Source organism: Theobroma cacao, chromosome 3 (genome assembly GCF_053813885.1).
Source record: "Theobroma cacao isolate CCN51 chromosome 3, ASM5381388v1, whole genome shotgun sequence".
NCBI classification, from domain to species: Eukaryota; Viridiplantae; Streptophyta; class Magnoliopsida; order Malvales; family Malvaceae; genus Theobroma; species Theobroma cacao.
The window spans coordinates 37,730,413-37,744,360 of NC_142641.1; the positions used below are offsets into that span (position 1 = coordinate 37,730,413).

Genomic DNA, 13,948 nt, shown 5'->3' on the forward strand with positions numbered 1-13,948 from the left:
CCACATTACTTAGCTATATTTCCCCATTACTCAAACGGGGCTGCTGACACATTTCAACCTCTCTGTTCCCCCCCCCCCCCCCCCCCCCCTTCTCTCTCTCTCTCTCTCTCTCTCTCAGATTTCTCTGTTTCTCGGTTGCTCTATTTAAACCAAAGTATCCTTTTCTACTTTCTCATTGCCTATAGTAAAACAACTCCACAAGCTCTCTAAACATGGAGGCGAGCACCTCCCATGACCCTGAACGAAACTCCGCGTTCTACGCTCCCTTGCCAGAGCACCCCTCCTCCGGCGGAGCACCGGCCACTCGGAGTAGACCCTTGAAGGGTTTTGTAGTGATACTTGCCTCTGTCGTTTTCCTACTCTCATTGGTCGCATTAATTATTAACCAAAGCCAAGAACCATTACCAATGCCCAACAGGGTCCCGTCAGCTTCTCCCACATCAAAACCTGCGTCGTTTTCAGAGGCGGAGCCAAGAGGGGTCGCTGAAGGTGTCTCAGCCAAGTCAAATCCATCTCTTTTGAACGAAGCTTCGTTTAATTGGACCAACGCTATGTTTTCTTGGCAAAGAAGTGCCTACCACTTTCAGCCTCAAAAGAATTGGATGAACGGTAGGTAACTAAGGGCTTTTTTGTTTTGCTTTTGCTAACTAAGGTTCTAAATCACGTTAATTTTAGTTTAATGAGGTTTCTATGTAAGGAAGTTAGGTGTGGATTTGCGCTTTTTGACTTCCTTCCCAAATTGCAAATCGTATCTTTAAATTATGTTTTGTTTTTTTGTTTGCTTCCTAATGATCGGATTTTGCTGTCTTTTCTTATTATTGCACGTTGGCTGGGGAATCTCGGTTTCCTGCTTCAGATCCTGACGGTCAGTTCTCATAACAACACTGTTGTTACTTCAATTTTTTGCTTCCTCATGACAATTTTATGTTATATGCAACGTTGTTTAGAGTGCACCCAAACTTGTTTTCATTAGCTAACAATCCTAGAGAGGAGGGCATTATTGGCTCTTTATGATTACTATTCTTCCTCAAAATTATTTAATCAAGGAGTCAGCATTATACAAAATGTTCTAATAAGGAAACAGGTTGTGATCTCAAACATTTCTTCTTTTATAATTTTATTTTGGGGTACCTTACCCATTTTAGTTAGTCTTAAATGACAGCATAGGGGTGATCTGTCTGTGAAAGTTATCGAACAGTTCCAAAGAATTCAGTGATCAAAATCAGATAATCATTAGTTTGGACCTAAGATTTTACAAAACTTCAACTTGTTTCCTTTTGTTTTTTGAACCAAGGCCCCATCAACCAATTATTTGTGAGAAATGCCATGTAAAATGGAACAAGAGATGCAAGAATGGAATTATGGAAATGATTTTGATGTATTTTAGAGGTACATCAGCAGTAGCAGATGAACTACCAATCAAGGGGCATGGATACATGTGGCAACGGAATAGCCTAGCGAGGCTATGTGGCCAAAATGTTAGGAAAGAATGATTACTCCTTGTAGGGGTTGCGGACCAATGAGGACTACATCAATCCAATCTGTCTTGATAATGCTTTACTCTATCCACACATGGTCCCGCCTTCCTAACTTTGTCTGCTTCTTTCGTTGAGTCATCCTTGGCAACTTCTTGATTTGCTGCAGCTGCTTGTGATTTTGGATAGAACCCGAGAGAACATGAGATGATTTTTAAATAAAAATCTATGTATAGGATAGGAGCCTTTCACTGATTCGTCATCTTGTTAACACCATATAATTCACATGGATCCTTTTACCGTTTTTTTAATTAATGTCAAATTGAATGCTACTATTCATCAAAAAAATTTTGTTTTTTCTGAATTTGACGAGTTAATGCAATAAGAGCACCATTTTATCCCTCTTACCATCTCTCCAATCCTCCTTGTAGATAAATATTATTGGAAATTTCATGCAATGCGACCATCTAACAATGCTAAGCTCATGGAAATTGTTCCTTGACCGTTTGGTCAGCAATGTCCCTGACTAACCAAAAAGTTTGTTAGAATGTGATTTTTATGTTCTTTTGGTCTAAACATGTGATTTTATGGAGCAAAAATTTCGGTGGTTGCAGGTCCATTGTATCACAAGGGATGGTACCATCTTTTCTATCAGTACAACCCTGATTCAGCCATATGGGGCAACATCACATGGGGACACGCCGTATCAAGGGACCTCATTCATTGGCTCTATCTCCCACTCGCTATGGTCCCTGATTGCTGGTATGATATCAACGGTGTATGGACGGGGTCCGCCACTCTCCTGCCTGATGGCCAAATCGTAATGCTTTACACCGGCAGCACCAATGAGTCCGCGCAGGTGCAAAACCTTGCATACCCCGCCAACCTATCCGATCCCCTCCTCCTTGATTGGTTAAAGTACCCGGGTAACCCGGTTATCGTTCCCCCAGCCGGGATTGAAACCGATGAGTTCCGGGACCCGACAACAGCATGGCTCGGACCCGACGGTACCTGGCGGATCACAATCGGGTCAAGGTTTAATGAAACCATAGGAATCTCACTTGTGTATCAAACAACAAATTTTACGGATTATGAATTATTGGATGGGGTTTTACACGCCGTTCCGGGTACGGGTATGTGGGAATGCGTGGATTTTTACCCTGTTGCAATAAACGGGTCAGTCGGGTTGGACACGTCCGCGTTTGGGCCCGGAATTAAGCACGTGCTAAAGGCTAGTTTGGATGACACAAAGGTGGACCATTATGCACTTGGGACTTATGACCCGGTAACGGATAAGTGGACACCCGACAACCCGGAAGAGGATGTGGGTATCGGATTAAAGGTGGATTATGGGAGATACTACGCATCAAAGACATTTTTCGATCAGGATAAACAAAGGAGGATTCTTTGGGGTTGGATTAATGAAACTGATACCGAAACTGCTGACCTGAAAAAAGGATGGGCTTCCCTTCAGGTACATACTACTCCCTGTTTTAGGATTTATCCTTTAATTTTTTTTATTTACATATTGTTAATAAGTAATGATTAAATAAAAAATATAGATAGATAGTACTAATTAATTTGAATCAGGTGACATTGACAATTTATTAAATAGTAATATAAACCTTACACATGATTAATTTTCTAATAGAATGTTTCTAACTAGAACTTTCAGAAGACTAGTCTAAACTCCAAACTTGTAATTAATCAAATGTCAAATTTGAATTTTGCACCTTTAAGTTTTGGTTACTGCTACCAAAGGCAATCTATATTATAATATACTAATCTTAATTTTCAAGTCCATCTTGTTTATATGGTTCAAGGAAGTCCACTCATTTAACAGCCGCCTTTTATGATAAACACGTCACGCAAAAAACTTGTGCCATTATTTTCATAGGATAATATGTCCTTTAGTAACAAGCAATTATGCTCTACATTCCAAAGACCTTTGGAACAATTGATGTTTTTGACTTGTTTGATTGTGAAGAAGCAAAAATGATCTAGTAATGAATGTACTTCTATTTACTTTTCAAAGCAAAAGCAACTTGATTTTGACCCTGAAAGCGAAATATCGATTCCCCACATTTGTTTCTGCATTTTACAGACAATTCCCAGGAGTGTTCTGTATGACAACAAGACTGGAACTCATTTACTTCAATGGCCAGTGAAGGAAGTAGAGAGCTTGAGATTGAACAGTACAGTGTTTGAGGAGGTGCTAGTTGAAGCGGGATCAATTGTGCCCCTTGACATAGGCCCTGCCACTCAGGTTTTGTCAAGCAGACTAGCACTCTGTAAAGAAAAGAACTCCTTTAATTAAATCTATGCATTTTACTGTGTAACTCTCAGTCTCACCAGCATTGTTCTTGAAAACTCTGGCAGTTGGATATACTAGCAGAGTTTGAAATAGAGTCATTGGAATCAAATACAACGGATGAAGTCAGCGATTGTGGTGACGGTGCAATTGACAGGAGCACTTTCGGGCCGTTTGGAATTCTGGTTATTGCCGATGATTCACTTTCTGAGCTGACTCCTGTATTCTTCCGTCCTGTTAATACATCGGATGGCAGTCTCAAGACTTACTTTTGCGCTGACGAAACAAGGTTTGCTTCCCTATTTGCTTTACTATCTTCCTTTTTGCTGTTTTCAGCTAATAATAAAAATGTGAACAACCAATAATTTGTTTTATGCAGGTCTTCCAAAGCTAACGATGTCTTCAAACAAGTGTATGGAGGCAAGGTTCCAGTGCTTGACGATGAAAACTACAATATGAGGGTATTGGTAAGTGAGCAATTATGATTGATACCCTTTTTACTCTTGACTAGGTTGGAAAAAAAAGTGTTTAAATATATAATTTTTGTCAAAAAAATGTTGATTCAGGTGGATCATTCAATCGTGGAAAGCTTTGCTCAAGGAGGGAGGACGGTCATCTCATCAAGAATTTATCCAACAGAAGCCATCTATGGAGCAGCACGGCTATTCTTGTTCAACAATGCAACTGGAGTGAATGTGAAGGCCACACTCAAAATATGGGAAATGAATTCCGCCTTCATTCGTCCTTTCCCTTTTGAGGAACCATTGTAGAATGCTTCCTGCCTGCCAATACCGCATGATGCTACTCTGTTAAACTCTATGGGAAGGTGGATAGATGTCTTGGTTGCCAACAGTCCAGAAATTTTTTGGCAACCAGTATTACTAGTGTTACGTTATTTTATTTTTTGGTCGGGCTGCCATTGAGTTTATTTTGTACTTATGGTATCCCCTACTGCAGGATATCTCTTGGTTTCACCTGGAAAATAAATTCATAAAATTGAGATTCTTAGTTTTCATTTTTTTTACCTCGGGCTATGGCACTCAAACCTGTAAATTGTTGCCTTTATTCTATCTCCTGCAAGATGAGGGCATCCAGAAAAAGGCTCTTTGACCACCTGGTCTTTGGTAAGGGAACCAAATGTAATGCAAAAATCTGTCAAAGAACCCCATATTTATTGTGAAACAATAAAAAAAATATATCTGTCAAGGAAACTCAATGGCTGTGCTCAACCAGTGAAGTAAGCAAGTTAACAGAAAAGAGGAAAATATGAGTGGTTCAAATCATAGATCGGTGTATGCCTTAGAAAGAATATCAAATTGTTACATAAGTTAAAGGTTACAAACAAATCAAAGAGAATATCATACGTTTTATTGTGGAGCTAAAATTGACATTACCAAGATACTCCCAGGAATAGCATGAAGACTATGTCCACGAGACACTCATCCCAATCATCTTGTCTCCAAATTAGAAACGATGGCCATGTGAATGAATCAAAACTGTTGGAAACTTACCTTTTCACTCAAAACTAGTTGCAGAAAAAGAACTTGTGGCACTGAATGTTGGATTGTTTCGAAGTCGTGAAGTCAAAATCTTTTGTGATATGAGCAACTTCTTCTGGGACCTGAATGGGTCGTCCGTCGGTTAAGCTAAGCCTTTAACTAGCCCAAAAGTTATGCAAGTATCTGTCAGGCCCAAATTAAGCGCATGCATTCTAATTCTAGCACAGAAAGAATAATGTTACACAACCTTTGCTACATTCCAATATCTGTCTTTTATTGCCTCACTCCTAGTCATGCATGACCAGGCTACCCTCGAATGTGGCGGTTTCGACCGTTAGCTAATGTGAAGTCTTGTGATTAAACAAATATATTTTAAAACAAAATTTAGCTTCATTTCAAGTGCTTCATCATATAGCAGCTGGATCTGTTTTTCACCCCCACATTTCCTCTAGTTGTAGGTTCAATGCAGCCAATTGCTGCTTATCTAAGCAGGAATCTCTGATCAGCTCCAACAATATTCTTTATGTTTTTGGGTACTTTAAGGAAGTTGCTTTTGGATTAGTTAGTGTAAACATCTGCCCAACATCACATGCATGGTCTTTTTTCTTAGAGAAACCCCCATAGGCAATATAGCACTCATCCTTTTCTCTTCTCTTTTCCGGGGAATTTCTAGAGAGGAGTTTGGATTTTATGATAAATTCTTCCTACAACTAGGATTTCCATTTTGCGGGATCCCAAATGCTGCCCTCGTCTTTTGTGTGCCGTGAAATAAGGCACCATAAGTGATCATTAATCACTATTAAAAGGGGATTTGAGAGCACATCTTCAGCATTATTAAACCAAATACTTGATCCTTGTGTTTCAAGACAAAAAGTGTTGCATAAGACGCATGTGCTAGTCAGTTGTCGCCTCCATCCAAGATGTCAAAACCGGCGCAAGACAACATTTTCAGATTTAAATAATACTGGCTGCTCTCCTCATCGGAGACTTAAAAAGCTGTCTTATCCAATCCACACCCAATACTGAGGGAAGGGGACGATAGCTGTTTTGTCTAGTTTCTTCAGCCGTTGTGGGTTGATTAGAAGGTTCCTTGTGTCCCAACCCAATTAACTCTTCATACTCAATTTCAGGCGTTTCTTCTGGAAAAATTAGATATATACATAAATTGTCTTTTAAGTATATGTTTTTATTTTGTAAAGCCAATGTCAACCCATGGCAAATGATTAAATACGATTTTTGAGTTATGATGATAGTTTGAAATATGTATTGACATAGAATCTCCATTGAGTAAAAAACAAGTAATAATCTGTAATGGTAGTAAATTAATTACTGTGACACGTAATGATCAACATCACGTTTGGGCAATTAGATGCTCCTTTTTATGTTACCTTAAACAATTGATCAAATGTTTTTCCTTTTTTTCTTTTTCCTCTTTTTAAAGAGAGGCTACACAATCAAAGTTGAAATCAAGGAAAGGGCAAGCATCGGGTTTCAAACTAAGTAAGAAATCCAATTTCCAAATAAAAAAAATTTCTGCCCTACTTCGATTACAATGCCAGTCAAATGATGGTTGAGTCCTTCAATCGAGATGGAAAATTCAAGAAATGAGAATTTAAATAAATAAAGATTTTTAGAGTGAACAGTCTGTCTATTCTTTACATAAAGCAATGGTGCTTGGGAGGAAGTAAAATCTCGAAAAAAGTCATTATGTGGAAAGGAATTTTGTGATATGGAAAGGTAAATTATTCAAAGCAAGTGAATCCTTATCGTATCAATGCCTAAAAGGAAATGAATCTTCACTAAAGTTGCCTTAAGATCTGATCTTCCATTTGGTCCATTTTTACTATTTTCTTTGACTGTCATTTGACTAATCAACTTACCATATTAAACCAAATATTGTTAAGAACCATTTAAATTTCTCCCTTCCAAGAAAATAAAATGAAAAAAAAAAAGAAAGAAACTGTAAAAACTAATTAAGAAGTTACCATTATTATAATAAATTTGGGATGACCGGATGGGGGTTAACAAAATAATGAAACTGAAACAAATAAAAAGAAAAGAACTTTAGAAATGAAAAGCTATCATAATTTCCATCCTATTATTACAACTAAATATTAATTGTTTGTCCAAAGAAAAAGAAAACAATAATATTACGTTTTTTTTTTTTTTGAAATGAAGAATGGGGATTTGGAATGGTACTGTTTGAAATGCTTGGGTGCTGTTTAATTTAATTACATAATGTTCAAGGTTAACTTATCCTAACAAATCCCAACTACCCAAAAATTGGGATTTAAAAGTGTGGCTTAATATATATAACAATATATAATTTGATAGTGGTAGAAGTTGGAGTATTCAATGACCTTTGAAAGAGAAAGTGATCTTGGAAGTATTATCCAAATGAAATAATGGGTAATGCTGTGTTCATAGAAATCTCTGTGAGAAATCAACTCTGAAATGATGTATAATTAAGAAAGAAAAGTTCATTTCATATTCCATTTTCAGAAAATGCATCAAGAGGTTCACGAACAAATATTATACTTGTAACATTATTATTCATTGGATAATTAAAGGGCAATCATCAACAAGTCGTTCTGTGGATGTCTGAATCTTTTCTGTTAGGAAAATGACCTCCATGAGTGCTATGAAAGTTGTGCAAGCAAACATGAGTGTTGACCTCCATGCTTTTTATTGCTAATGCACGTTAGTTTGATTTTTAAGAAATTTCATATGTTAACTGCGCAGGCTTCTTCTTTAAGCTAGATAAATAAACTTTTAATTGTTACTAAGCTTGATAATTTTAATTTAAAAGATTCTTTTGGAGCTAAATTTCAAATATGCCGGCACAAATAAAGAAGTTTGGATCGATGATATTTACTAAAGTTTTTATGTTCCGATTACCAATGTTGAGCTCGGGTGGTATCTTATAATTAAATTACATACTATCACGTTTCACACAAGTTTCAGTCATCACTAACTGATTCTAATTCAGACTCATCTTCCTCTTTATTTTTACCATACCATTAGCTATGGAAAGGGGAAAAAAGGATGAAAACTTAGGCAGCGGATAGTATCCAAACCCATGATATAAGGTGGGAATAGTGTTAAATGGGCTAACTTTCTGCTCCCATTTTCCATCCATTAAAATGAATTTTCTGGTCAACAAAACTTAACTGCAATTCCTAAACCCCAAATATCAATTAATGCTGGATGCAGTGAATTGGTTCGTCAATTGATCATTATGATCCAAGTTTCCATTACTTTTTAGAGCATTAAAACTTGACAAAAGAAGAGGAATATGAAGCATCCATATCTGGAAACAAATGAGAAATGATGATTCAATGGGGCCATTGCTTTTGCTTGCCTAGAACAAACTTCGGCCAACTCAGGACAAAAAGGCGAATACTGTTTCCAGAATTGCAAAAGTGAATGGGAACAAAGAATTCCAGGAGCGAGGTGGTGGCCTGGTGGGGGTGGTGTGTGAGACCACCAAAGAGAGTGGATTAAGGAATGGGAAAGAGAGCAAAAGGGGCCTTTGAATAATCGGAAAAATGGCGTGGGGCCCTTGTGGAGTTAGGTGGGGCCTCGGGCCTTGCATGTGAGGCTGACGCTTTCTCAGGAAAATCTGAACGTTAGGGTTGAGCAAAGGGAAACAAAATCCTCATTTATTAATGGTGAAAATGAAGCGCGAGACGCCCGAAACTCGTGCACTTGATTGTTGCCTTGACTAGTGACCACGGCCTGTGTGTGTCTCTCACATTTCCTCATGCCACCGGCTGCTGCCGGTCAAAGGATACAGGGTATAGCTAAATGTTTTCCTTCCCCACTTCAATTATGTGTTAGTAATTACTTCATAAACTTGTTTTTACTTCATTGGGGTCAAAAAAAAATTCTAGTAGTATTTAGGTAATCTATTTGCATTTTTTTGGGTGTTTGTATTTTTTAATTTAAATAAAAATTTATAATTTTTTTAAAATTCACTTCATTATAAAAAAAATCATATCAATATCATATCAACATAAATATATCAAGTCAATATAAATAAAAAAATTAATAACGTTAATTATTTGAGTGATATTATCAATTTTAATAAATATAAAAAATTTAATTTTTATAAATTATTATATAAAAATCAAATTTACTCTTTGAACAAAATATATAGATTAATTACATAATTTAACTTAAATTTTTAATAAAAAAACTTAAATGTTAGATTAAAATAGTTAAGACCATCAATCGGTTTTGGAGTTTGATCATTACATTCACGTGTCAAGTGTGATGTACCTAATTCTGATAAAAACGGTTTTAAACTTATTGTACAACTTGGCAGGTAAAATAGGTCTCCCCACTCCCGAATCCTAAATACACTACTCAACCAAGAAAAAGAGAAAAAAAAGAAAACCCTTACAATGAAATTGCCAGACACGTTAATAATGTTTGACAAACCGGTTAAGGGCGTAACCGGTGGTAAGAGATTGACAAAATTTTTCTACGATAGGGGAGTGTGCTATAGGGCAACCCTGTGTGCTTTGTTGTTTTCCCACTACATTCATTTTTCCATACACAAATATATACAGAGCCGCTCTTTCTCTTTCTCTACCTTGTCTTCATTCGTTTTCTCTCTTAATTTTAGTATGTAAATCACATAAATATTCCTTCTTGATTTGCTTCCTTCTTTCATTTCTCTCAAATCCAATTCCTTTGCAACAAAGAAAAGAAATTTTATGTGACATGGCTCAGCTTCGGGTGTCTCTGTTTCTTTCGATTCACATTGCTCTGCTTGCAAGTCTCTGTTTTGCTGATGACCCTTATGTCTTCTATGATTTCAAACTCTCTTACATCACCGTCTCCCCTCTTGGTGTTCCTCAACAGGTTAGTTTTCTCAAAACTCCCTGTCTCTCTGTTTACTCTGTTTCTTTAGTATAGACGGTTGTTTTTTTGGTTTCTGTTTGTAGCCCTCTTAGTTTTCATTTTATTTCTTGGGATAAAAAAAACATGTTTTTCAAGGCTAATATTCTTAGCATGTAATGGAATTTGCGCTTCATTTTTGTACAGTTAAGGGGTGGTAAATACTGGGGTTCAAATTTTTTTTGAAGTACATCAGAGGGTCTAAGATCGTTACTTTATAGGTCATTTAATTTTTTGTGAATCTGCAAGTGCTATTGGAGTGTTAATCAACTGTTGATGATTTTCTAATATTATCATTTTTGTGCTCTTTTACCTCTTTATCATGTATCTTTTTGTAGGGTGTTCTCGTTCTTTATTAGCTTTTTGAACGTAAGTTTAATCCTTGGTGATGGTTCAACTGTTATAGTTATGGCTTTGGACCAGAGGCCTTGTCTATGTGTTTAGAACTAATATGTTCTGGGCATTTGTATTAAATGTTCTTAGGGGCCATTTTAGTTTTGGTTGAATCAAATGTTTAGCTTTGTGCGATAAATTTTTTCGTTTTCTTCTATAAACTTCATTCTTCTATAATGTTTTGAAATGTTGGTGAACTCATTCGAGTGGTTTGGCAAGGAGGGTGGTAAATTTGAGTTTGGTGAAGCGTCACAAATAATTTCCTGAAATTGTCTTTTGGAATTTTGTACTAGCAATAAGGGACTTGTGTTCCAAAATTTTTTCAAATCAGAAACTGGGATATGGAAATGCCAAGTGGGTAAAAGTTCAATTCACTTTACTTATTTGTAGTTCTTTGGTTTGCAGGTTATAGCAGTCAATGGGGCATTTCCTGGTCCTGTTGTGAATGCCACAACAAATTATAATGTGGCTATTAATGTTCACAATCAATTGGATGAAAATCTTTTGATGACTTGGTAGGTTTGTATATAAAATTTTTGTTCTTCTTCCTTTTCAATATTTTTTGTTGAAAGGGATTTTGTGAAATTTTTATGGTTTTTACAGGCCAGGAATTCAAATGCGGCGAAATTCATGGCAGGATGGTGTTCTCGGTACCAATTGTCCAATTCATCCCAAAAGGAATTTTACTTACCAATTTCAAGTTAAGGATCAGATTGGGAGCTTTTTCTACTTCCCCTCACTAAATTTTCAGAGAGCATCTGGTGGCTTTGGTCCCATTATTATTAATAACCGGAACATTATTGCAATTCCTTTTGGCCAACCGGATGGTGATGTTGTCATCATGATTGGTGACTGGTATACCCGAAACCACACGGTTAGTATCTGATGAACATGGACAGTGAAGTTCTTTTTCGTTGTTGGAATTTAATAATTGATACATTCTTCTTTTAGGCACTGAGAACAACTCTTGACTCTGGTGAAGATCTTGGGATGCCAGATGGAGTTCTCATTAATGGGAGGGGACCTTACAGATATAACACTACTCTTGTACCTGACGGTATTGAATATGAAACGATTAATGTTGATCCAGGTATAATTTTCTTTGGCATTGATGATAAAATTTTTTATGATATCTTTTGCACTGTTCAAACATGTTTGCTTTGTTTTTCTTATCATTTGGATAAATCGTATGATACATTACAGTCTAATTTTCAAACTTCTATTCTAACGTTCAGGCTTATTAAAATTGAAAGATCTCACCATTTTGCTTCGGCATTTCTTGAGCTCCATAAACTTTTTTAATAAATTACACACCCTTAAGCTACAAATTTCACACGTCTACATTTAGTTGTTGATAATGTTTAATGCAACATCAGTAGTCATAGATACAGGTTTTTCCTGTATGAAGTCTTAATCTGCAATGTAATTATGTTTTGCAGGAAAAACTTATCGCTTTCGTGTACATAATGTTGGGATATCTACTAGCTTGAACTTTAGAATTCAGGGCCATAATCTGCTCTTAGTGGAAACTGAGGGATATTATACAACACAACAGAATTTCTCTAGCTTTGATATCCATGTGGGACAGTCATATTCCTTTTTAGTCACCATGGATCAGAATGCAACTACTGATTACTACATTGTGGCAAGTGCTCGGTTTGTGAATGAATCAGTTTGGGAAAGAGTCACAGGTGTGGCCATCTTGCATTATTCCAACTCAAAAGGACCAGCAACCGGTCCTCTGCCTGTTCCACCAAGTGATATTTACAACCAATGGTCAGCAATGAGCCAGCCAAGGGCCATCAGGTTTGTGCTCCAATATTGAAAGCTTAAGTATATTATAGCTATTCGTTCTTTCTTTTTCTTAAGAAACTTGCAACCGGCTCTTTTTCCCTTTAGTATGGCTGTGTAAAATTTTTCTTTAGTTTGGCTGAAAACTTCCCTGAATCGATGCATTTTAAACTGTTCTCTGATGATTAGGCAAAATACAACTGCAAGTGGAGCTCGCCCAAATCCACAAGGCTCTTTTCACTATGGGTCAATCAATGTGACTGACACATATGTATTGCAGAGCTTCCCTCCAGTTACCATTGAGGGCAAGCTTCGTGCGACACTAAATGGTATATCTTTTGTCAACCCTGATACACCAATCAGGCTGGCTGACCTGCACAATGTAAAGGGGGCTTATAAGCTGGATTTCCCCAATAAGCCGCTTAATAGAACTCCCCGGGTGGACAGATCTGTAATTAATGCTACATACAAAGGGTTTATAGAGGTTATTTTGCAGAATAATGACACCAGAATGCAGAGCTTTCACATGGATGGCTATGCATTTTTTGTGGTTGGGTAAGAATCTTATACATATGTGTCAAATTCTGAACAAATTCTTGACTGCTGTTGATTTGTGGTGTTTAAAACTATTTTATTGGTGTTTTGATGCAGAATGGATTTTGGAGTGTGGACTGAAAACAGCAGAAACAATTATAATAAATGGGATGCTATTTCTCGCTGCACAACAGAGGTATGTTATTCTAACAAAAACACTTCAACCTTGTATGCTACAATGGCAAGTGCTTATTTGTCTTTTTAGCCTTTGGAGATTTGATTTTGTAGCATTAAAAAAAGCACAGCTTGCTGTTCACTGTTTCCCTCTAATTATCTTTTTGTATAGGTTTACCCTGGTGCATGGACAGCAGTCCTTATCTCACTTGATAATGTTGGAGTATGGAACCTTAGGGTGGAGAACCTGGATAGATGGTATCTAGGCCAAGAGACTTACATGAGAATCACCAATCCTGAGGAAAATGGCGACACAGAAATGGCTCCACCGGCTAATGTTTTGTATTGTGGTGCCCTTCAGAGCTTGCAAAAGTATATCTGAAACCTTTTCTAAAAGTTCTATTGCTCCTTTCCTGTCTTTCGTAATGGGTGCTTGTTTGTATTTGCAGGGAATCACAAAGCTCTTCTGCAAAGACATTGCTCAGTGGGAACTCCAAGTTGTTTATCATTTTGGTGGTCACAATTTTAGCTTCAATTTTCACTTTTAGCTGAATGCTTCTGCCGATTGTAGGAAGCTGATAATGTAGAGGCATCTTTATTTTTGTTGTTGGAGGGATGTGTACCTGTAAACAGTTATTTGTATGAGAAAAATTGATACTTAGATTAGGAGTGCAAGTTCCCTCATGACACACTTTTTTGGTGTTAAAAAATTTTTCTTTTCCCTTTAGATATCCACCTTGTTGTAATTTAGGTCACTGGGAATCCATCATTCTTATGTACTTCAATTCACATACTGAAGATGCCTAACCCATTTTCAATATCATTGGACGTCATGCTTGAATTTATTGTATCTTTCTTTGTTAAAA

At 36.9% G+C, this 13,948-nt stretch overlaps 2 protein-coding genes across 3 annotated transcripts; both read left to right on the forward strand.

Annotated features, from left to right (window-relative positions):
• Positions 1-78: 78 nt before the first annotated feature.
• Positions 79-4,801, forward strand: LOC18605362 (acid beta-fructofuranosidase 1, vacuolar-like). 2 transcript variants are annotated; one of them, XM_018117430.2, is made up of 7 exons: positions 79-609; positions 857-865; positions 2,090-2,949; positions 3,580-3,741; positions 3,855-4,075; positions 4,166-4,253; positions 4,353-4,801. In XM_018117430.2, the coding sequence occupies exons 1-7, from the start codon at positions 213-215 to the stop codon at positions 4,554-4,556; spliced, it is 1,941 nt and encodes a 646-aa protein (XP_017972919.2). In that variant the 5' UTR covers positions 79-212; the 3' UTR covers positions 4,557-4,801. The 2 variants fall into 2 exon arrangements, with proteins under 2 accessions (XP_017972919.2, XP_088661050.1); XM_088804924.1 differs by lacking the exon at positions 857-865.
• A 5,037-nt stretch (positions 4,802-9,838) lies between these two features.
• Positions 9,839-13,948, forward strand: LOC18605368 (monocopper oxidase-like protein SKS1). Its single transcript, XM_007038344.3, has 9 exons — positions 9,839-10,154; positions 10,989-11,098; positions 11,187-11,457; positions 11,535-11,673; positions 12,023-12,389; positions 12,564-12,929; positions 13,026-13,104; positions 13,255-13,454; positions 13,532-13,948. Exons 1-9 carry the CDS (start codon positions 10,014-10,016, stop codon positions 13,632-13,634), a joined length of 1,776 nt encoding a protein of 591 aa, XP_007038406.3. The 5' UTR covers positions 9,839-10,013; the 3' UTR covers positions 13,635-13,948.